This window comes from Carcharhinus amblyrhynchos, chromosome 2, assembly GCF_965287045.1.
Source record: "Carcharhinus amblyrhynchos chromosome 2, sCarAmb.v2.hapA, whole genome shotgun sequence".
Lineage (NCBI taxonomy): Eukaryota > Metazoa > Chordata > Chondrichthyes > Carcharhiniformes > Carcharhinidae > Carcharhinus > Carcharhinus amblyrhynchos.
The window spans coordinates 27,190,170-27,213,910 of record NC_137325.1 but is presented as its reverse complement, the minus strand read 5'-3'; the positions used below and the strand labels follow the sequence as shown (position 1 = coordinate 27,213,910).

Genomic DNA, 23,741 nt, shown 5'->3' with positions numbered 1-23,741 from the left:
ATAGTGGAGGTGGGTACAATTTTGTCTTTTAAAAAGCATATGAACTTATATGGGTAGAAAAGAGGGATATGGGCCAAATGTGGGGAATTGGGATTAACTTAAGGGTTTTTAGAAAAAAAAAGGCGGCATGGACAAGTTGGGCTGAAGGGCCTGTTTCCATGCTGTAAACCTCTATGACTAGTGCTGGCAAGGCCCCCATCGAGCGTTCACAGCAAATCTGCAGTTAAAAGAGGCGGGGGGGGGGGGGGGGGGGGGTGGTTTCAAAACATGGTTACGAGAGAAGCGAATTCACAGAGCTACTGCTAAGATCGAAATGAAGTGCCGACTGAATGGACTGATTCTGCGCAGTGAGTTCCGTGCGGGGGGGGGCGGGGCCACTGTCACGTGACCGCGAGGCTCCCGTCAATCGTCGCCAACGAATTAATTTTTTTTTGAATCGCTCAATTGCGCTGTAAGTTTTAAGGTTTTTTTTCCCAGAAGATATACATAAAATAAACGTCCCGGTGTTGTGACTTGCCTCGCCCACAATGCCTTTGGCGCGCCGACCGCCCACTGTCACGTGATCCGAGGGTTATTTTAACCTCGAGCCAAAGGCGGCAAAAAAAATTACCCGGAGGCAGAGAGCGCGAGCGGGACTGTGCGGCCGGCGGTTAGAGCCTGGCCCAGGGAGCGGGAGGGTCTGTACCCGCCTTATCACCATCATTGCCCCCCCCTCAGCCGGGGAGGGGGAAACAAGAGAGAGACTGGCGGTGAGTCATCGGCGACTGCTCCTTCGGCGCTGTTATTGTATAAATGGAAGGCTGTACGGGACCCCATGTGTGTGGGATAGTTAACCCCCCGGGGTGGGGTAGGGAGGGGATATTTCCCCCCTTCCTCCTCCCGCTCCGAGGGTCCCTGCATCGAAGTCTGCCCGTTACCGAACCCCCTCTCATTTTTATTTTCTTTGGGAGTTTTCCTGAAGCAGTGGCGGTATTGACTCATCCTGGGCGGGACAGGGGAGGTGGGGGGTTACCTGTTAATCACCTCGGTGGCACCTCATGGTCTGGGGCTGTGGAGAGGGGTGATAATCTCCATCTGAGCACTTTGGGGATAATGGACAATACGGATCATATCCGCACAAACCTAGTCCCCATTTTCTCTCCCGTATTCTCAGGCTTCTTTACTGACCCTGCCTTGTGTCCCCACTCTTTAAGAAAAATATTTATTAGTGTCACAAGTAGGCTTACAGTAACACTGCAATGAAATTACTGTGAAAATCCCCTAGTCGCCACACTCCGCCTGTTCGGGTACACTGAGGGAGAATTTAGCATAGCTAATGTACCTAACCAGCACGTCTCTTGGACTGTGGGAGGAAACTGGAGAACCCAGGGGTACTTTTAAATAAGGGCTGCATTAGGATGACTGATTTATACAATTGCTATGCTAATTTAATGAAATAGAAGACAACTGCTTCTGTTAGAAATTGTAATGATTTTAAAAGCTCACAAGCAGATGAGAAATCAGGTACTTATGGATTGTGAAAGCCAATGCCTATTTTTGAATAGGAAAGAAAAAGTTATTTTTTCCCTCGCAGACATGAGGAGAACGTGCGGACTCCACAGACGGTGACCCAAGCTGGTAATCGAACCCAGACCCCAGGCACTACTAGGCAGCAGTGATAACCACTGTGCTGCCCATTGAACATCCCACCTATCCTTGCCAGCTGGATGTGAGTGAGCACCTAACAAAAAGGCTCATGTTTGTCTATTAAGTCATGCCACTTGTGCTCTTAGAGCCTCTCACCAAAGGTGGTATCTTGTCTTCTTGCTGAGAATTGTCCAGTGTTCTTGGTTGCCAATAATGAATCTTAAATAACATTTGAATTACATTAAGGGTTTTATCTGAGAAACAAATGCTTTGCATGTTTAGTTTGCTTTTGGACTGCACAGAAAACCATCCTGCCACTGGATCTGGCTGGACAGTAGCAGGTGCGATTGATTTGAGGGGTACATGAAAGATGCTGGAGCAAGATGGATTGTAAAATTTTCTGTTCTCTTTGGTAGCTAAACTTTTGAGTCAATGCTTGTGCATTATTTCCACTTGATATTTAATATTTTAAAAATGCTGATTTTTTTTTTGGCATGCCACCAATGCACAATGTTGGTCTGTTGTCTTTTTTTAAAAAAAGCCTTATCTACCTTTCTGAATTTTCATTCTTAGCAAGGTGAAGGTTGTTAGTACTGTGAAATGGAATATCTTCAACCCAATAAGAACAGACAGCAGTGTAGTGCGGGGACAAAGCTGCTGCTATTTTCACTCAACAATATGCTGTCCAGCATTTAATTTCTATGACCCATGTCAGCCATTCTACTAAGCTCTGTGGAAAAAAATTGAGTAATTAGTATCAAATTGCAGTACACTATCTTGCTTTAGTTATTGCCACCTGGTATGAGATTGCCTGTGACAATTTTGTGATCCTTCCATTCATTAGCCTGGGCTCCAGTGAACTGGTGGTGTTCCAACCCACTGCTGTCTCTTTAAAATGGTGCATTGAACCTCAGACCTGAAGGATGATGGCAAAGTGCATGAAATGAACAGGCATTTCAAACTCCAAATCTTGCTTGTTTTGTGAAACCTGTTCCCCAGCAATAAAGAGACCATACAATGTTCCTCAGCATAACCTTACAACAAGCTATGCGAATATAATAAGCACACCTCCTTTACCCAGCTCTCTTATTGTGTCTCCTGCAATGGTGAAAAGTTCTAACTGACCCTGCTAATGTGACTGATAGTTCTTCAGAAATCTTTCAGCTTTGGAAAGCTTGCTCCCATTTTTGTAATCATTGAAGTTTTTATTATGTATTCTTAATTTATCTAAAATTTTGCCATGAAGTAAAAGGGTTGAATTAATGTTCCCTTTTGATAGTTAGCAAATTGTTTATAATGTGAGGAAACCAATTGATGTGTGCTTTAAAATTATGGACAAACTTGAAGGATTATTCTAATGCAGGGTGATGAAGCCTTATTTTTAACAAGAGGAATCAGAAGCTCTTAATTTCTTTTGAATAAAAATTAAACCCTGGACTTCTCAAATGTAGTTATTTGTGGGCTTCTTGTTGGGTTAGAAACCTTGAAGGTGCTAAGCCTGGCTGAGTTAAAATTTTTGCCTCTGGGTCAGAAGTTGTCAGTTCAAATTTCTTTTCAGAGCACAAAAAATCAAGACTGACAGACTGAATGCTGCACTGTCAGAGGTGCCATCGTTTGGGTGGGGTGGTAAACTGAGGTGTTTGTAAAAGATCTCTCTGCACCATTTAAAGAAGAGCAGGGGAGTTACCTTCAGTATCACAGCCAATGTTTATCCCTCACCAGAAAACAGATTATTTGGCTACTGTCACATTGTTTGTGGGGATCATGTCTTGAAACTAATCTTGCCTCCCTTGCATGTGGGCCCTTTACTGACTGCCCTTGATCCATTATGCTCCAGTAACTATACTTCAAAAAATAAAAAGGCATTTTGAAATGTCTGGTGGTCATGAAACGTGTTTTATAAATGCATTTTTTGTCTGTTATTTTGATGTTACTGCACCTTAGCATTGAAATGTATTGTTTTTGTTTGGCCTCCAATACCCTAACTTGCCTTGCTCCTTGTAGAGAGTGGGTATTCTTTTTGGGATCTGAGGCTGAATGTAAAAGTACCTTGGCATCTGACTGGAAATGTGCCAATAAAATAGAACTTCTGTCAAGGGGGTAGGGAATAAGACTTTTTTTAATAGGGAAGGAAAAGGCATTTGGAACCTTCCCTTGAGTGTTTTAAGTTGCTGCATTTGATTGATTTGTTTGCACTTTACTTTCTTCTTCTTCCTCTCCCCCCACTACCCACAGTTCTAACAATGACCACCAATACAAAGCACAGATTTGATGCCAATAAACCTGTACCAACCATAAAGGTAAGTCCAGAATTCTTAAGGATTTGGGTAGATTAAATACAAGGCATAATGAAAATGGTAACTTATCAGCTTCTGAATAGGAAACCCAGGCTCAAATTATACTAGTAATGAGCCCCATTTCAATTCATCTGAAAAGTTGCCCTAGTTAAATTTAGGTCTTACAATAAAGGGCTGAAATTAAATGCAACCTCTTCAAAAGTCAACCTAGCATAACATGTACAAGACTTACAAAATATGTACTACTTCAAGGTTATTGTACTCCAGGTACTGTTTTATAAGTGATGGGTTAACTGCTGAAACAGCATTTGTTGGCATATATTCACCTTGGGAGAAATAACTAATCTGTATAGTTTAATCTTTAATGATGTCTGCAACCTATTGTGTAGCACTTTCCCACGCTTAGTAAGGTGTGTCCACCACAGGAGTAATAATCTGCAGTGAAATAGTTTTACCGTGGGAATTCTGTTGCTACACGTACACAGTACAGTATAAATTATTTTCCCACGCTTGCAGTGTAATGCATGAATACAACTTGCATCAATCCTAATCATGCCTTTAATCTACCTTTGTTAGCTAGTTTTTATGGTGGAAGTTTAATTAATCATTAGGGAGGATGAATGGATTCCAACTTCAATAAATAAAGGCCATTTGTACTAGGGTCAGGTAAAGTGATAAACTCAGTGCTGCAGCCCAGAACACACTAGCTTGGTAGATTCTCTTCAACTGCCTTGCACCTCAGATGATTAAAATCAATTTGTATTCTGATCTGAAGGTAATACAAGTTGCATTAAGTATAGGTAGTTGAGTGGAGGGTTCTTATTCCTATAGAATTTTATTGGCAGCAGAATGGTTAGCACTGTTGCCTCACAGGGCAAAGGACTCCGGTTCTATTCCCGGCTTGGGTCTCTGTCTGTGGAGTCTGCACATTCTCCCCATGTCTGTATGGGTTTCTGCTGCGTGCTCTAGTTTCCCCTCAACGTGAAAGATATTCTGGTTAGGTGCATTGACCATGCTAAATTCTCCCTCAGTGTACCCCAACAGATACCAAAGTGTGGCAACTAGGGGATTTTCACAGTAACTTTGCAGTGTTAATGTAAGCCTACTTGTGACACTAATAACTAAGATTAAATTAAAGTTGATTTTAAAACCATTTGGCGCTGTGACTGGTTTGTGATTTTACTTGTCAGTTGTCTGTTCAAATGTTCATAATTATTGTTATTAGCAATCCTCTTTGCCACAGATCAAAATTGTCTAGCTGAAGAAATTGGATTTATATTTAAAATCTAAAAATTATAAGGGGGAAAATGTTAGGATGAGATGAAGTGGGGTGGGAGGAAGCTCGGAGTAAATACAGAGCATAGATATAATGGACTCTAAATGCAATGTATAATTCTGTAGTTGGAGCCCAATGCCCACTATGTTGTGGTGCACTTTAGGTTTAAATCCACCTGAATCACTGCAGTTTCCATTTGTTGTGTTTATAAATTTATGGTGTTAGTAGTAGTGCAGTTCGTGTAAAGTTTTATACAGGACTCAATTTATCCTATTCACTTGCAGAATAATTTGAATGTGCTTTTACTGAAAAATGAGTTTAATATTTGAAAACTTTCATGTGTTGAGCAGGGCATTTGGATCTCACTATAATAGTATCTACCAAAGGCTGTACCCTGAGCCTGTATCATAGATGAATGTTAAAAATAAATTTGGAGCATAAGAAGTAGGAACAGGCCATTCAGCCAATCCAGCCTAACCACCAATTAATAAAATCATGGCTGACCTGATTGTGGTCATAACTGTACTGCCTGTCCCCATACCCTTGAATCTGTTGCCAGTCAAAAGTCTGTTTAACGTGGCCTCGAGTATATTTAATAAACCAACTTCTACCATTTTCTGGAAAGAATTTCAAAGACTAATGATCTTCTGCAAAGAAATTCCTCATTTTCATCTTCAGGGAGACCCCTATCTTTAAATGGTGCCTGAGTTCTGGATTTTCCCCCATGGAGGTGAAACAATATCTCAGCATCTACCCTGTTAAATCCCATCTGAATCTTGTATGTTTGTCAGATAAGTTTCATTCAAACGTGAAATATATATCCACGTCCTTATTTAAAGAGATTTTTGTTGTATTCCAAATAATTCTAGTATTAATTATTTGAACAATCTGATGCCAGTGAGTAAGAAAGGAAAAGAGTGATAGAAGAAGAGTACAAAAATAAATAAGGGGAGAGAGAAGATATATTACAAGTGAGTTTTAGATAGTAATCTAAAGTTGATCTTCTTGAGATCTCTACCATTCTGCCAAACCTTTCATGTGGGCATTTCCTAACTCTTGATGCCTTTCATTTTGTTCTTTAACATCTATGCTATGGCTGAACCAGGGCTGTGACTCGAATGCTTGAGCCAGGGTCCCTTCTGTGCTGCTCATTTTGAAGGTAGAGGTCATAAATATAATGATGAATAAATCCAATAGGGAATTCAGAATACACTGCCTTCTCTGACCAGTAAAAAATTAATTGTGCTATTGCAAGGAGTAGTTGAGGCAAATAGAATAGACCCATGTAAGGAGAAGCTAGATAACAGCCAAAGGGAGAAATAAATAAGAATATAAAGATAGGGTTAGATGGGAGGAGGCTAATGTGTGACATAAATGTGGGAATAGATCATTTGGCCCATTGTGCTGTACACTTGATGTGCTGATATCTGAAAGTAGAGCACCATTCCTACTATTTTTTGATCATCTTTATGGAATTTTGTGTCTACATATTGGCTGTACCATTCATTTACAAAAAGCCTGCAGCATTTCCTGAGATATGAATCGTTCCCAAAAGATTGCATGTTTATTTTCTCTTGTTGAAATATTAAGTAACTAGCAGAAATTAGGTGGTGTTTTGAGTGCCTGTTTTCTGTTTACTTGGATTAGGAAGTGGACAGTTATGAAACTGAGGTGGTGGCACCAAAACTACTTGTATATATTGATCATTGAAGTTTGCCAGCATCTGGCTAGAATTGGGAGAAATTTTACAAGCTTGATTTTATTGATCTGAGCTCTGCAAAAATTGACTTCTGTATTCAAAAGATGTGCAATTTTTAAGTTAAAATGTTCGTAACATTTCCATTTCCTCTCGTCATCTCCATTTAGAGTTTATTTACTAGTGGAGCAACAAGTAGTACCAAGTTGAGACGAACTTTACAAGTGATTCAACCACTTGCTACTTCAAATCAACTTGTTGGCAGGCCAAACGAGGTACGTAATATATACATTTCACCTCTTGATGGTTCAGGTTTAGCCAGTTAACTGTTGGGTTGGCTTTAGGAGTTCATGTAATCGAGCATTTAAGAAAAAATTTTAATTGAAGCAGAACCATTGGAATACAAAATCTTCAATCACCCATTTTTATTTTTGTGTTGCCCACATTAAAAGTATGGTGCACAAACCTGATAGCAATTTGGTTTGCATTGTACACAAAGATAAAATGTCACTTTTACAACCAATTAACACATTTTTATTTTTAAATTCTTTACCAATTTTGCTCTTTGGAGGCATTGGTTCATGACAGCTATGCTTCCACCATGTCAGTGACTTTCCAGTAATCTATCTGAAAGATGAGAGTGTAGATAGCCACAGTAATAATTCAATCTTGAACAATGTCTGAGGCTACTTTTGTCTTCATCCAGTACTCCGTGCAATTTCACCAAGGATTGTTGGAGAGGGAACTGTTTAGCAAGTGTTGGCTGTTGAAATATGTGACTAATATTAACATTGAAGCTCTACTTATTGGGATGTTATTTCTGAGAAGTGTAAAAATTAATTGGGTCATTATTGTCTTTACTAGAAAATTTTACCCTGCTTTCAAAATAGCGAATGTGTATTTGTTAATCACATACCATGTGTAAAGAGAAAAACTGATTATTTTGAGCTCTATCCCAAATATTTAAGTGGTGAAAATGCATTTTGTATTTCTGGTAAAAGTGCCAACTACACTTATGATTGGCATTCTTCTTACAGTCCTGCAAGCAGTCTCCCAAAAGAAAACACTGGAATGATGATCAACCAAAGAACTGCAAGAAATCACGCACGCAGATTGCTCAAGACAGCACAGAATGTAGCAATGAGAATTCTGAAAGTCAAGCCATGACAAAAGAAGCTTATCAACTTCTAGTTAAAAGCAAGTATTGTTTTTAACAGACGGAAAATTCAAACTCTTGATAAATTTAAACTTTGCATAGTAAACAAAATTCTCATTTAACTCTGTGGTCTGATGATCTTTACAGCAAATCCAAGTTCCATGTACTGGAAGGAGTTGGCAGAAGAGCGAAGGAAAGCTCTGTTCAAGGTCCTACAAGAAAATGAGAGAGTAGGCACTCTAAATTACTCTGTGGTCAGTCATTTCAAATTAACAAAGTTTGGTTTGAAATGTGATCTTTTTGAACCTTTTCCCTCCAGTTACACAAAGAAATTGAACATAAAGATGAAGATATTTTGAAGTTGCAGAAAGAGAACCAAGAACTTGCAGAGTTAGCAGAACATGTGCAGTACATGGCTGACCTGATTGAGGTGAGAAGACTCCCTGTGTGGGGAAGGTAGTCTGTGACTAAAAGTATCCACAATTTGCTGCTGAGAAGCTCAACTTCTTTTGAAGTCCTTTCAACTTGCTACATGAAGATCATCTGTAAGCATGGCCATAATTGAGATCAAACTTGTAACTGCCGAACTAATTTATCTCTGACTTGTATTTAAAATATATTTTGATGTGCTGTGTTGAACACAAGCAGCTATAGTTGTCAATTTCATTCTATGTGAAGACTTATTTATGAAGCAGCGGATACTTCCATTCCATGCTCCCTAATGATCAAAGTACAAGGTCAAATACAGTTTAACTCAGCTGGTCAGCCAACAATGCAGGTTCAATTCGTGTACTAGATAAGATAGGCTTTCCTGAATCATCTCACCAGACTTGTAGTGATCCTCTGGTTAAAATACCACCAGTCAGCTCTCCACTTCAAAGGGGAGAGCAGTATGGTTGTCTGAGACTGTGGTGACTTTACCTTTTTATAGCAAAATGCACAGTGCTGTCTTCTGCATGAGGTGACATTTTTCCACTTGCCAAAACAGCAATTCTGTGGCCTCTGGGATCAATAAAAGAAGCACTTGTGTTAAAACATTCATCGTAGTCACTAGTAGGATTTCGTCATCACAAAGATTGATGATCACTATGAATACAGCATGGACAAATGCATCTAAAGAAGATAGACTGGTGAAGCGTTCAGTAGTATTTTTCTTGTACTGGGTGTCTTTAACCACGTGTTCCACACCCAGCCTGGCACCTATGCCATTCAGGACTTGGCTAGTCCAATCATTAATGGATGTTTGAAGTCCATGCCTAGGGTACATTTTTGGCTGCTTGTGGCCTTGGTACTTCAACCAAGGGGAGGGTGCTGAGTGATGATCAGGAGGTTTCCTTGCCCTTGTTTCATTTGATTCTTTGAGATGTATTGGGTCATAGAATCCCAACAATGCAGAAGGAGGCCATTTGGCCCATAGACCCCACACTGCTGACAATCCCACCCAGGCTGTGTCCCTTGTGTATTTGCTCTGCTAGTCACCTTGATGATGAGGGGCAATCTTGCATGGCTAATCAACCTAACCTGCACATCTTGGAGTGTGAGAGGAAATCCACCCAGACATAAGAAAAACCTGCAAACTATTCACGGTGATCTGAGGCTAGAATTGAACCCAGGTCCCTGGCACTGAAGCAGTAGTGCTAACCACTATACTGCCCTAAAGGGCATGTCTAGGATTGACCCATGGCTATTCTTCCCCAGTACCATAGAATACTATGGGTTTGTCCTGCTAATGGGAAAAGACATAATTGGGGATGGTGGGTTGAAAATTGACTGATTCTCTCAATCAGACTATATTGTTCTCAATTTTAGCACAAGGTCTCCAAGTTTAACAAAGACTTTGCAGGTTAGGCTGTGATTTGTCTGGATCTGATGGTAGCTGGTTGTGCAAGTTCAGAGTCGATCACAAGAGTCTAATATAGGTCAGACTGGATAAGAATTGCAGATTTCCTTGCCTGAAGAACAAGATGTACCAGATGGGTTTTTATACTAATATGGTAGTTTTGTGGCTACCATTATTTGTATTGGCTTATTTTACTAACTGAATTGGCTCCCAACTGCTGTGGTGGGGTTTAAACATTTCATCCAGGTCATTAGATTACTGGTCCAATAACACATCAATGGAATACTCTCCCCTTGCCTGGGTCAGTGCAGCTCCACTAATTGACACCATCCAGGACAAAGCCCACTTGATTGGCACCCCATCCACTATCTTAAATATCCATTCCACCAAAGCGCAGCAGGAACTTGGAACCATCTGCAAGATGCACTGCAGCAGCTCTCCAAGGCTCCTTGAACAGCACCTTCTGAACATGAGACGTCTACCACCTAGAATGAGGGCAATAGATGCAATGGAAACACCATCACCTGCAAGTTCCCCTCTGATCTCCACACTACTGTGACTTGGAGCTGTTTTGGTGCTTGGTCAAAATCCTGCGACTTGCTTTCTAACAACAGTGCTATCTACCACACCTACGTGGATTGCAACAGTTCAAGAAGACAGATCAACAGTATCTAGTCAATGCACCCAAATCTCATGAATGGGGGAAAAAAGACTACTCTGCTACTTTACCTGTACTGGTATTGTTTTAGTTTGACAACACCAGGTTTAAGTCCAACTGATTTATTTGATAGTACACTCACTAGCTTTCGGGGTTAATCCCTTCGTCAGGTGAATGGAGAGTTCTGGCCTCAGCGCATATAAAGCACAGACAGTTGACAGGTTACTGATTAGAATGTGAATCTTTACACCTAACCTGCTGTTCAAGTCTTAAAGTGGCCAACAATGTGAGTGGAAGGAGCACTGATCACAGGTTAAAGATGTGTGTTGTCTCCAGACAGTACAGTAAGTGAGGTTTTGCAAACCCAGGCAAGTCATGGGGGTTACAGTGCGATGTGAACCCAAGATCCTTGTTGAGACCGTCCTCATGTGCGGAACTTGGTTATCGGTCTCTGCTCAGAGACTCTGCGTTGTCATGTGTCATGAAGGCCGCCTTGGAGAATGCTTACCTGAAGGTCAGAGGCTGAATGCCTGTGACCACTGAAGTGTTTGCCGACAGGAAGGGAACAGTCTTGCCTGGTGATTGTTGAGCGATGTTCATTCTTCTGTTGTCGTAGCGTCTGCATAGTCTCCCCAGTGTACCATGCTTCAGGACATCCTTTGGGACAGAGTCGCTGAGCAGAGACTGATAGCCAAGTTCCGCACTTGAGGACGGTCTCAACAGGATCTTGGGTTCATATCGCACTATCTGTAACCCCCATGACTTGCCTGGGTTTGCAAAACCTCACTGTACTGTCTGGAGACAATACACATCTCTTTAACCTGTGATCAGTGCTCCTTCCACTCACATTGTCAGCCACTTTAAGCAAGTTAGGTGTAAAGATTCACATTCTAATCGGTAATCTGTAAACTGTCTGTGCTTTATGTGCTCTGTCTGAGGCCAGAACTCTCCATTCACCTGATGGAGGGACTAACCCTGAAAGCTAGTGAGTCAACTATCAACTAAATCGGTTGGACTTAAACCTGGTGTTGTCAGACTTTTTACTGTGTTTACCCAGTCCAACGCCGGCATATCCATCATTGTTTTGGTTTGGCATCCTATAGCTAATTGCAGATTTGTGTACAGTTGACTTTATAACTACAGTAAACTTCATAACTGGAATTTCTGATGGTCCCCCGATACGCATCTCACTTTACCAACTGGCGAAGTAATTATAAAGTTGTCTAAAACTGACCTGTATCACTCTTTTTATACTTTAATTTGTTTTAATATATTGAAAGTTTATATTACAAGGACTGCGCTGTGTTCCATTGGGAAATGGAGCTGTGTTAACTGGCACCACCCATTCTCTATGCATACCAGATAGTATAAATTTTGTGTTGAGTAAATGCACAATTTTGTGCTACTGCTCTGGAATGTCAGTACTCATGCTAGAGTTAACAACATCCTAGTTATTTGTCAGCAAGTTTCTGTAACTAAGTCTCAGTGGCCCATTAGTTGAAACTGCAAATGGAGGGAAAGAATGCTCATTTGTATCAGCTGACTCTTTTTTTTCTCTCTAATTTTAACAGAAGCTAACTGCCCAGAATGCTGATGAGTTGAATGCAGAGTCAGAACAGGAAGCTGAGCTGGATCAGGGAGCTGAGTCTAAGGTGACTGCAGAAGCTACAGAAGAAGAATCTCTTGATGAGAGTTCTGAGATTGGGCCTGATGGGGAAGAAGTTTAGGTGTTATATTCTAGACTGCTTAATAAAAAGCTGCTGACACCAAAGGGGAGGGAGACTTATTTCCCCTGCATAGTTTTTTCGAAAGAACTTCAGTACTGCAACAATGACTGCCAGTTGTATGAACTGCCATCCTTATCATTGCTAGAATAAGGGTCTTGTGTGTATTTTTTTCCATGCACAAGTTGAAATTGCTTTGTTAAAAATATTCCTTTTTATGTAAGGAACTGTAATGGGTAGCCAATAAACTTGATGGACAAGATTACTAAATCTGTCCTTGGTATGTAAATGCATTCCAGGAAAATGTACATTTAAGAATATATGCTTTTAGTTGACATTTTAGTTGATACATCATTTTGTGTAATAAATTTTTGTGAAGTTCTTTCTCTTTGTATTGATAATCCCTATTAAATGTTTTTCTACTAGGCAGACTTGCTATATACCATGCAATATGATTGTTGGTGCTCTAATTAAATGGATACCTTTTAGGCCAGTTATATTCTGTTTCATACAATACATTTAAAGAAATGCCTCTGCTCAGAGGAGTAAATCTGGTGAACCAATCGCAGTGATGTTCTGACATAACCATACTGAGCAAGTGTGCTGAAAGGGGAATTGGGATAAATGGCTTTCATGTTGCTTAGAAAACTGTCAGATGACAAGAGTGTGGTGGCAGGACAAAGTAAAAATGAATGTGCAAATAGTTGGAGAAGTCGAGAAAGAAACTGCAAACAGAGTACAATTATCAATGTGTATTTCAAGCATTTCCTGTTTTTTTTTAGGTTTGTTGTTCAACTTGCATTATACATGTAGTTGCAAGGAATTCCATTTTGTTCGTGTTTTGATTGCTTGCCACTTTTGTAGAAAATGGTTGAGTGTTGAGCAGCTTGGCTCAGTTGGTAACAGTTGAGTCTGAAAGTTGTTTAAGCCCAACTTTGGTGTCCAAACTCGGCAAACACTCCAACTTGGTAACAATTGCTACTCTGTCAGAAATATCTTTGATTCCATTGAAAATTCTTAGCATAAAATTGCTGTTTTCAGTATCTACAGTTTTACATTCACTGTAATTCATTTCACATTGAATGTGACGAAAGTGATCAAATTACCTTGTCTAGTAGGAAAGCTGATTTTTTTAAATTGAGGGATGTGGGTGATGCTGGCTTGGCCAGCATTTATTGCACATGAGAGAGTGCCAGTTGGAGGTGGGCAATGGAATAAAATCCACCTGTCTTTTGAAAGAAATGTGGATATTGTAAAGAGCATAACTTCATAAATGGCTGACAAAGCTTTCTCTGATATAGCGGTGCACTATTATCCTTAATCTCTATATTTGGGGTAAGATATTATTCAATAAGATTGAATTTGTACCTTTTTAATGTGTGTCTAAAGGCACTTTACAGGAGTGCAATTGAGTCAAAAAGCCAATGGAGTTATTAAGACAGGGGACCTAAATATTGTTCAAAAATTGGTGTATAGGGCATCTTAAAGGTGTGTGTTATGACCAGGTGAGAAGGGGGTGAATTGGCTCTGTTAAAACCACCTTGGTTAGGTCATAATCAAGTTTCTTTTTCACAAGGATAATGTATTTTATGAATCCAAATGTATTTAACTATTTAAGCCGTGAGCAAATCATGAGTCAAAGAGCAAATTTATTAACCACTGAACTGAGGGAAATAAATAATTTGACAGCACATGCACATAGGAATAGAAACAAGGGAAGCTAGGGAGTCCAATTTTTTTAAAAAAACTCCTTTAGAAAATTCGCAGCTCTAAAGGCTAAAGCATTGTGGCTGATTTGGATTAGTGCGATTTTTGTGGATGTGATCAAATGTAGAAGATAGTAGATCTCAGTTTGCTGGTAGACTTCTAATAAAGCTGACTTCCATACCAGCTAATATATTTCCCAAAGACAATGGAAGAGAGCCCAACTTTTGGCCTGTTTCCTCTGCTGAAACTTTCTTGCAATCTCTGCAGTGGCTGCAGTCTGTTCTTGAAAAACTTCATCCCCTGTTTATTCCCAAGGAACTTGATGTGGGTCTGACTGGGGCAGTCATTGATTCAATATGCAGTATTTTGCACTTTAAAGTCATTTAGAAATCTGAGTTACCAATGGGTGTCTGGGTTGTATGTCTCTTCACACTGAGGGTGAGTTGTTTCTTTTTCACCTTCATCTTGGAAGGTGGCCTTGCATTTTTTTTTTAGTAGTTTTGTTTCGTCTCATTTCAATTTCCAGCCAGTTGAAAAATTATTCTCCAGAAGAGGCATAATTTTGTGACAAGAAGCAGAAAAATGTTGGGTAGAGGAATTGCAGTGCTTTGAAATTAGATGCTTGAAGATGTGACTACCAATGGCAAAATGACAGGAATGGAGGCTGCATGAAAGTTCAGGCTAGAGGGACAGAATTTTTGGAAGGTTGTATGGCTGAATGTAATTACAAAGATGAGCTCAAAATGGCATCCACCCTTGAGGTAAAGATCTCATCATGAATCATAAACTATGAGAACATTCTTAACTCCATAGGTAAGTATCCCTCTTGATGTGGTATGCCAGAATGATCTTTTGAGCTTTGTCAATTTCAGCTATGACTGGAATGTTTGAACAGGTTAGCCTATCACAAGGACCACAGGTGTGCCTAGTTCCTGACTTGAGAATTTTTGTGTATGGTAATATAAGTTTTAAATTGTTTTGTGTTTTTCAAACTAATTGGTCAAATGCCTGCACGTAATGCAGAAACACAAACCTTTGTGCAATCTTTAAAACAGGACTTGTTCAATGGATACACCCAATGAAATATTGGTTAGTTTTACAATCACTAGCAATGGAATGTATTTGGCAACATATCTTTTGATCTCACTGAAAATTAAATTGAATGTGTTCTAAATCTTGAGGATAATTCCCATTTTCTAAAAAATGCAAAATGTGAATGACCTAAAAGATTGTAATGGAATCAGATTGGGAGTGGGAGAGTGTGGTGTAGTGGTAATACTGGGCATTTGGTTTCAAACTCCACCATGGAAGCTGATGGAATTTAAATTCAACTCATGAAATCTAGATTTGAAATTATCATTGAATATCTTGGACATCTGGTTCATTTATTGTCATGTTTATTATACAGTGAAAAGTATTGTTGTGTACATAAAGGTGGAAAGGAGTGTGTGCAAATGTACTGTTATAGTTATAGCTATGGTGTAGAGAAGGATCAACTGAATGCAAGGTACATCCATTCAAAGGTCCTTGACTTTTGTATCTTTTTTCTGGATGGAAGAAGGTGGAAGAGTATGCCCAAGGTGCATGGGGTCCTTGATATTTTCATGGCAGTGGGAAGTGTAGATCATGTCAATGGCTGGGAGGCTGGTTTGAGTGATGGATTGGGCCACATTCGTGACCTTTTGTAGTTTCTTGTCTTGGGCAGAGCAGGAGCCATACCAAGTTGTGATACAACCAGAAAGAATGCTTTCTGAGGTGCATCTGTAGAAATTTGTGGCTTGTCTTTTTCCTAGATTCACCAAATGTGGTTGACTCTTACCTGGTCTCTGAAATGGCCACTTAGTTCAAAGGCAACAAATACTGGCCTTGTCAATGACACCCACATTGCATAAAAAAGTAGAACCCTCAGTCAAAAGCATGACCCATTGCAATGAAGTAAACTTAGGTCCTCTGCTTCCTTGAAATCTGAGCAAAGGTTGGTTTAAAATTTGGCTTAAAAACTAGCAACATTGGGATCATGACATAATTTGGTCAGTGTCTGCATTTGGCTTTTATTGCCAGAGAATGTCTGTCTTGTTTAGACACCAGGCCATGCATGATTTATGTCCATGTGACACAGCATCTGTAATACCACTGAAGCATGGAGCTCAACAGAAGTGATTTCACCTCAAGGGGGAAGTCTAATGCCATGTTAAGCTTGTAACTGAAATTAACCAGCAAAAAATAGCTAACGTTTTTGTACCTTTTAACAAAGGATGGATTGTTGGTTCTGTCATACAAACCAATAGATTCTTGAACAAGGGAATCAAAGGTTAAGAGGGGTAGTTGGGAATGTGGATCATTGTAAACAGATCACCCAGGATCTTGTCAAATAGCAGAACAGACTTGAGTCAAATGGCTTAGTTCTGTTCCTACTTCTAATGATTATATTAACATTAGTAATTTTAGTTTTTAGGTGGGTGGAGTTCCATAAAATTGTAAGTGCATATGCAAATATTGCTTAACTAGAAACATTGGTGTCACTTCAAAGTCAGTATATCCAGTAACCAAATATTCCCTATCAACAGACATATCCTGTCCTTAGTGCTTGGCTTTATTCTGCACCATTGACAGTTTTCTGCTAAGTACCAGGCACACTGCCAGACAGCCATTGCTCTTTTTTGAGCACTCCAGATGATAACACAAACATTTGCAATGAAAAATACAATCTCACTACTTTTCAAAGGAAACCAGGAGAAATATGGGGGGTGGTAGGGAAGTTGAGATTTCTCTCCCCATCAAAACTAAATTTCAGAATGTTGCAAGCAAAATTGATTTGAATAAATGGATTGCCTTTCATCTCTACTTAACTAGTGCAATTAGCATACTGGTTTTCTCTAATGCAGATCAATATCACTTACAGTAGACTCCTTTTGGCAGTATTGGGGATGGCAGGCCTTCAAGCTTGTTCCATCATTTAATTAGATCATGGCTGATCTATATCAATTAGTAAGTGTTGATATCACTTCTCAACAAAAATCTTTGGAGCTCAGTTTTGCAGTTCAGTTGACTTAACCAGTCTCATTTAGCTTTTTTGGGAGAATGGCATTCCAGATTTCCACCAGCCTTTGGGGCGATGTCAGGAAAATTTCACATAGTTTGTGGCTTTTGTTTGATATCTGATGTTTCTATCTATACATATGATGATGTCCATTGCTCAGTTACTACCAGGCAAGAAGTGGTGAACCTTTTTCAGATCAGAATGTATTTCAGTTGTGTGCATCAAGAAATTGATCGAACCAGATTTTCTAGAGCCAAAGAAAACAAATTTATTAACTAGAAAAATAACATGGTCAAGCGTTTGACCCACAGTCAGTACAAGTACCAGAAATAAGGGAGTTAGTCCAGTTTTTTTAAAAAAAGGCTAAGTAATAAACAGTTAAGTGTCCTTTGGTTGTTGCCAAGAGGTAGATTTTAAACTCCAACTGATTGTGAGCTTGTCTCTTGGAGAGCAGTTCTAGAAGTGTAACTTTTCCACGATCTTGGTTGCTGGTGGGTTTCTTGTAGAGTTGACTTCGTGAAGCAGATGACACATTCAAAAAAAGAGAGCATCCTTCAGCCTGTTTCCTCTGATGGAAGACTTTCATAATACCACCTGTGTTGCTTGCAATCTCTCGAGAGGCTGGGTAGCCTTGCCTTGAATTATTTCACCCATTGTGTATTTAAGAGGTTCTGAGTGTCTACGTGTAGTAGCCATTGTTTCATTTATCCAAGACACTTTTAATATTTTTTCCTTTAGTTATGAGTTTTGAGGGCTGTCTGGGTTATAGGAAACGTCTCACTCTTCACACTCCCCTGAGGGGGATTTATTTATCACCTTGGAGTGTGGCCTTGGATTTTTAAGCCAGTTCCATCTCAGTTGCAATTGCAAAATTTCCAATCAGTTGAAAAACTCATTTTCAAAAGTACAAGGGAATATCCTTAAACTGGTACTTCTTAGCAGATGTGCAAAGGGACAATTCACTTAAATCAGAGCTTGTTTATATATATCTGCAAAACATGAGTCTCATGGAGGGTAATATGCACAATTTTTCAGCCACCTACCAGGGATGAACAGCTCAATTGGTTACCTGTTGCCTTCCTCAAGGTTAATTGTTAGAGTATGTTCTAGGTTGGCTTGAGCCAAGTTATGAAGGTTAGGCATTTGCACCCACATCCATCAGAACATATTGATATCCTGTTGAATATCAACATTCAGAGCTGTATTGAGGTATCACCTCTGGCTCTGCAACACTCCTTCATTATACCACTAGCAACAACTAAACTAAGTGCTGAAGTATGAGCACATAGAGAAAAGAGCAACCGATCAATATATACACTTACCCTGAAACAATGTGAAGAACTGAATGATTTTTTTTCTTAATGGACAAATTGTGTTTTAAGGTATCAAAAAATTCAATTAGTCAGAGGGTGGATGAGGGCTGTGCACTTGAAGTTCTGCATTAAACACTTCCTAAAGATGTTTAGTAAATACCACATTAATTTTGGTAACATGTATAATGTCCATAATATAATAGCCAGTAGTAGCAAGGATACTAAATTAGGGAATTTATGGCAATTAGGCATATGTTGGAAGAGGAAAAAAAATTGCAGGGTTATGGAAAAAGAGCAAGAGAATAGAACTAACTGAATTGTTCTTGCTGATGGTATCCTATTACAAATTTGCACATCTTTAAAATGTTAGGAGTTGGGGGAAATTATAATTAAAAAAAATCAAGTGAAGACAGGGAATTGATTAGAGACAAGACAGCTGGAAAAGTGATGAGATGCCAATCCAGAAACAAGTATTTTATATGTGTGACTAAAGAAAACAATGGGGCTTTAGAAGTGGCAACTTCAAAGTGGAGAGATCAAGAAATTGACAGGTACTGCCAAAAGCTGATGCTACAGGTGGATAAAATAAAAGGGAATGAAATAGTGTAACTGGAGAATACTAAGACAGCTAACGGCAGAACTGCAGCAAGTTGCAGGTATGGTCTCCTGAGAGAAGCAACCATTTTCTGCCTACACTGAATCAGAAGACTATTACTCATGTGTAGCCATTATAACCTGATGTGCTAGGTTTTGCTCATAGAATTATTTAACATTGGATGCTGATGGGAAAAGGGGATAATTTCATGTAAAATTGTGTATAAACATCAGTATCCTTAAATGTCAAAGTGTATTTATAGTTCTTGTTATATGTGTTTTTGTTAATGTTCTTTATTAATTGTTTACATAATGACTGAACTGTTTTCTCACTGGGTTGTACATCATTCCTCACATAATACCAACAAAAACCACATACAACACCATGAACCCAAGTTGCCCTTTTGGGTTTTGGGATACACTAGCATTTAACATCAATGTTGGTTTGTAATAAAAAAAACTGGCAACTAATGAGATTAAATCGGTCTTTTCAGTTCACTCAGTTGTACCTTCTTATTGCTATGCAAAAAAAAAACTGAGGGAACAAAATTATTTCATTTTTAATGGAGATATAGGTCTGGACTCCCTTATAAATTTTCAGCTACCCAGTACCAAGAGGCAAGAATGACTGCCAGGTAAAATGTTGGCATAAAGGCTGAACATAATCAGTTACTATTGAAGTGACAGCATAAATTATTCAGGAGAAGGTCTGTAAAATCACTGACCCATCTCCTGAATTTTCTTTTTTTAAATGCCAATAGGAATAAAGCCAAGTCCCACATCCTGAGCAAGGCAAGATTCCAATTGTTCTTCAATACTCACTCAGAAGTTGCAACGAGAGAAAGCTGAACCTGCACAGAATCTTACTTCAGGGAAGGTGACCATTCGACCCATCATGCTTATACACCTGAAAATTATTAGGCAGACGTATTATACTATTCCCTCTCAATCATCGATGGAAAACCATCTTGCCAGACCATACATTTGTGGTCATAACAATACTTAAAATGTGGTGAAAAAATTGCCTGGTGACATCAGCCATAGTTCAATGGGTAACACTCTCATTGAAGGTGACATTTTCAAGATCTAATCCAGAGATTGAGCATATAGTCAACACTGATTCTTCAGTATAGTATTCAGTGTTGGTGGTGCTGCCTTTTAGATGAGATGTTAAACCAACTGCTTTCTTATATGACACTAAAGTCCAATGACACTATTTTCAAGAAGAGCAGAACAGTTCTCCCCAAAATCCTAGATAATGTTTATCTCTGAACCAAGATCACTAAAACAAATAATCTGGTCATAATCTTGTTGTTTATGGTGCCTTGCTGTGCACAAATTATCTACCAAATTTCTTACATTACATCAGTGAATACACTTCTAAAGTACTTTGATTGTAAAGCAGTTTGAGATGTCCTGGGGTAGTGAAAGCATTAACTAAGTTGAAGGCTTTTTTTATTGTAGTGCTTATCTGAGAAAAAAATACTTAGGTCCAAAAACAATAACTTCAATTGTTTCAACTTTCAAGCACGCATGTTACCATTGCTTTCACAAAAATGCTGATGAACAAACAGAAATAAGTTGAGGTTAATTGCATATTTTGTAAAGGGTTTACTGTGAGATTTATTATCAAACTACTACCAGTTCACTTTTATTTAGCACAATTAAATGCTAATCTCTATGCTGAATATCAAAGGATTGACCATTTGTTCACTGATTGTCACTTGAACAGCATTGTAGATATTGAAGTCTCCCACATAGATTAAGGTCTTTATTTTTCAGCGGTCTGAGTTGTACAGAATTTTTCACAGCATATTTTTAACATGCCAGATTTCTTGAGATGCTATATTTTGGAGCGAAAGCACCTACGAAATTAAAATCTTACATTAATTTGTAGACTTCTAGTCCAGAATGAAGATGATAGAGCTCTTTACAAAATAATATCCTCCATAGAGATCTTTGGCAAACACGCTTTTATGGAATTAACAAAGACTAACAATTTGAATCATAAATGACACATTACGAGCACAAGATGAGAACCACTACTTTAAAATATGCCGTAAAGCTAGGTGAAACATTCAAACTAGTGAAAGTCAAATTTAGGACTAGCATTAGGAAATTCTTCACACAGTAACCAAAACAAAACTGAAACTTATAAATATTTTTAATGTAGCAAAATGTCCTAAGGTCCTAATTCACAGGACCATTACCAAACAACATTTAACATTAAGCCACAAAAGGAGATATTAGGGCAGGCAAAATCAAATAGATTTTAAGGTACATCTTAGAGGAGGAAAGAGAGATACAGAGGCACAGAGTTTTTGGGGGGTGGGAGGGGTGGGTAATTCCAGTATGTAGGGCCTTGCTAGTTGATGGCTGGTGCAATTAAAATCAAGGTTGTACAAGAAGTCATAAGTAAAGACCAGAGGTATTTTGCAGGGTTGAAGGAAAGGTACTGAGGGGACAAGGCCATAGAAATATATAAAACTAATATAAAGTTTTTAACATGGGACAGTGTTCAACCAGGACGACAGATTTGATGGGTGAATATTTGGCATAAGATAGGAGGTATGCTGCAGAGCTTTAGATGAGATTAGGTTGATGGATGATGGAAGATGAAAGGCTAGCTAGAAATGCTAGATTGGTCAACTCCATAGGTAACAACTGTGCAGTCGAGGGGTTCAGCAGTCAATGAGTTGAGGCAGGGGCCGAATCAGGCAATGTCATGGTGATGGAAGTCAACAGTCTTTGTGAGCGTGGACACCTGGTCAGAAGATCATTTCATGGTTGAGGGTGACATCTAGGTGGCTCAGAGCTTGGTTCAACCCTAGTTGTTTTCAAGGAGAGGGATGAAGTCTGGTATGTGGCACAGACAAGATAATGACCTCTTCCCAATATTTAGTTGGAACACATTTCTGCTTATCCAATACTGCATGATAAGTTAAATAGACTGACAATTTACCTACAACAGTTGGTTGAGAGAGGTGATAGTATGGAAGAGCTGGTGTCATCAGCATATTGTGAAATCTTATGTTATTGGGAACGTGTAAGAGACCATTAATGTTTAAAAAGAAAACTCCAGACACCCAGCAATTAAGCAACAGAACTATGCCATGAGATTTTGTGTTTTTCATCAAAAATAAACTTTATTATACATAAAGGGAAATTTAATAAAGCAAGTAGCGTAATTTAACACTATATCTTATAAAGATTTAAGCTATAAATTCAGTTTTATCTTTTACTTCCCCTCAAGAGTTCCTTTATCTTATGAAATCTTGAAGGTTCATTCACTTTTCCTGGTCCAACACAAATGTGTGTCACAACCCTCCCAAATTCACTTCGGTTATCCTCAATGTTCCGGTTAGCCTCCGAGGCATGATTCTATAGGAGTCCTTCCATTAGTAAGCCTCCAACTTTTCATTACTGACCTCACGACTTTAGATGTCTACTACATATTTAACTGGTTGCATGGTTGCTTTAAGGAGCTGATCACATGATTTTGACAACATCAGGTTAAAGTCTAACAGGTTTATTTGGTAGCACGAGCTTTCAGAGCACTGCTTGTTCATCAGTCACCATTCACTCACCTGGTGTGTCGTGAGACTTCTCAATGTGCCTACCCCAGTCCAATGCCGGCATCTCCACATCATACATGATTTTTGTGCTGATCAATATCTGCTTCCTTTAATTGATGATTTGTTTGCTAGGTTATCAGGTAGGCAGAAATTCAGCAAGATTGATCTTTCACAAGCATATTTACAAATTAATGTAGCTGCTAAATCACAACCATTGCTTACCATTGTTACTCAAAGATCTTTTCATTATTAAAGATAGCCTTTTGGAATAATATCCACACCAGCCCTCTTCCAAAGATCAATGGATCAGATTTTAAGTGGTCTCTCTGGTGTACAATGTTACCTGGATGATAGTTTAATTAGAAGGTGCAGTGAAAATGAGCACTTGAATAAGTTAGAAGCAACACTGAAATACCTTCAAGAAAGAAAACTGACTTTTTAAGACATCAGTCCAATATTGGGGTCACATGTTTGATAGAAATGTGCATTATTATTATTGATCTTATGCATAACATCACAATATTATTGATCTTATGTATTATTAGTATTATTGATCTTATGTATAACATCACAATATTATTGATCTTATGTATTATTAGTATTATTGATCTTACGTATAACATCACAGTAGTTTGTTGTCATGACCACAAAAGTAAAGAGGGAATAAAGGGGAAGGGCTTGGTCAAGACATTGTCCTGGGGAACCCACCAGGGAACAACTGTTCCCTAAGCTCTCATTTAGATCAAAAAGGTGCAAATGTGCACTTATTTCTTTTGTCTGTCAAGGACAGAGCCCTGTGTATGAATATATTTATTCCTTCTACTTTGCACCTTTGACCAATTCTCCATGACAATAAAATTAACTAAAAGTTATCTTCTAAAATATAAAAACCATGAGCCAGATTCTTGCAACAATGTATTTTCAGATGATGCATCTGAAGGCAGCAAGTGGATAAGGTATAGGAGGGAACCAAGGATAGATCAATGGGGGCTCCAGAGAAAATGGTTGCTGAAAATTGTCTGCGCATGTGCAGAAAATTAATGCCACTACTCCACTGTGCCAGAATGGTTTAGATAGAAACTTAACACCACAATGCTGATGTTTATTGTCTCACCAACATCATTAAAACCAGTGTGGATGAAGTGTGATTGTATGATCCTTTAAGATCTTGTTACTTGAAAAGTATGTGGATTTGATTTATTTAATCACAGGAAGCCAATGAGTTTGCATAGTTTATCA

At 38.9% G+C, this 23,741-nt stretch overlaps 1 protein-coding gene across 1 annotated transcript; it reads left to right on the top strand.

Annotated features, from left to right (window-relative positions):
• The first annotated feature begins 590 nt into the window (after positions 1 to 590).
• On the top strand, positions 591 to 15,154 carry gmnn (geminin DNA replication inhibitor). The gene is made up of 7 exons (XM_080203799.1): positions 591 to 749; positions 3,862 to 3,926; positions 7,066 to 7,170; positions 7,933 to 8,092; positions 8,199 to 8,281; positions 8,371 to 8,481; positions 12,121 to 15,154. The coding sequence occupies exons 2-7, from the start codon at positions 3,870 to 3,872 to the stop codon at positions 12,274 to 12,276; spliced, it is 672 nt and encodes a 223-aa protein (XP_080059925.1). The 5' UTR covers positions 591 to 749; positions 3,862 to 3,869; the 3' UTR covers positions 12,277 to 15,154.
• The last annotated feature ends 8,587 nt before the right edge of the window (positions 15,155 to 23,741 follow it).

What these genes read in the sequence shown, in the direction of transcription:
- gmnn (XM_080203799.1), top strand. Translation starts at nt 3,870, where the DNA reads ATGACCACCAATACAAAGCACAGATTTGATGCCAATAAACCTGTACCA. An exon ending in TTGTTGGCAGGCCAAACGAG is followed by an intron (nt 7,171 to 7,932) that starts GTACGTAATATA and finishes TTCTTCTTACAG; the next exon opens with TCCTGCAAGCAGTCTCCCAA. An exon ending in TCCTACAAGAAAATGAGAGA is followed by an intron (nt 8,282 to 8,370) that starts GTAGGCACTCTA and finishes TTTTCCCTCCAG; the next exon opens with TTACACAAAGAAATTGAACA.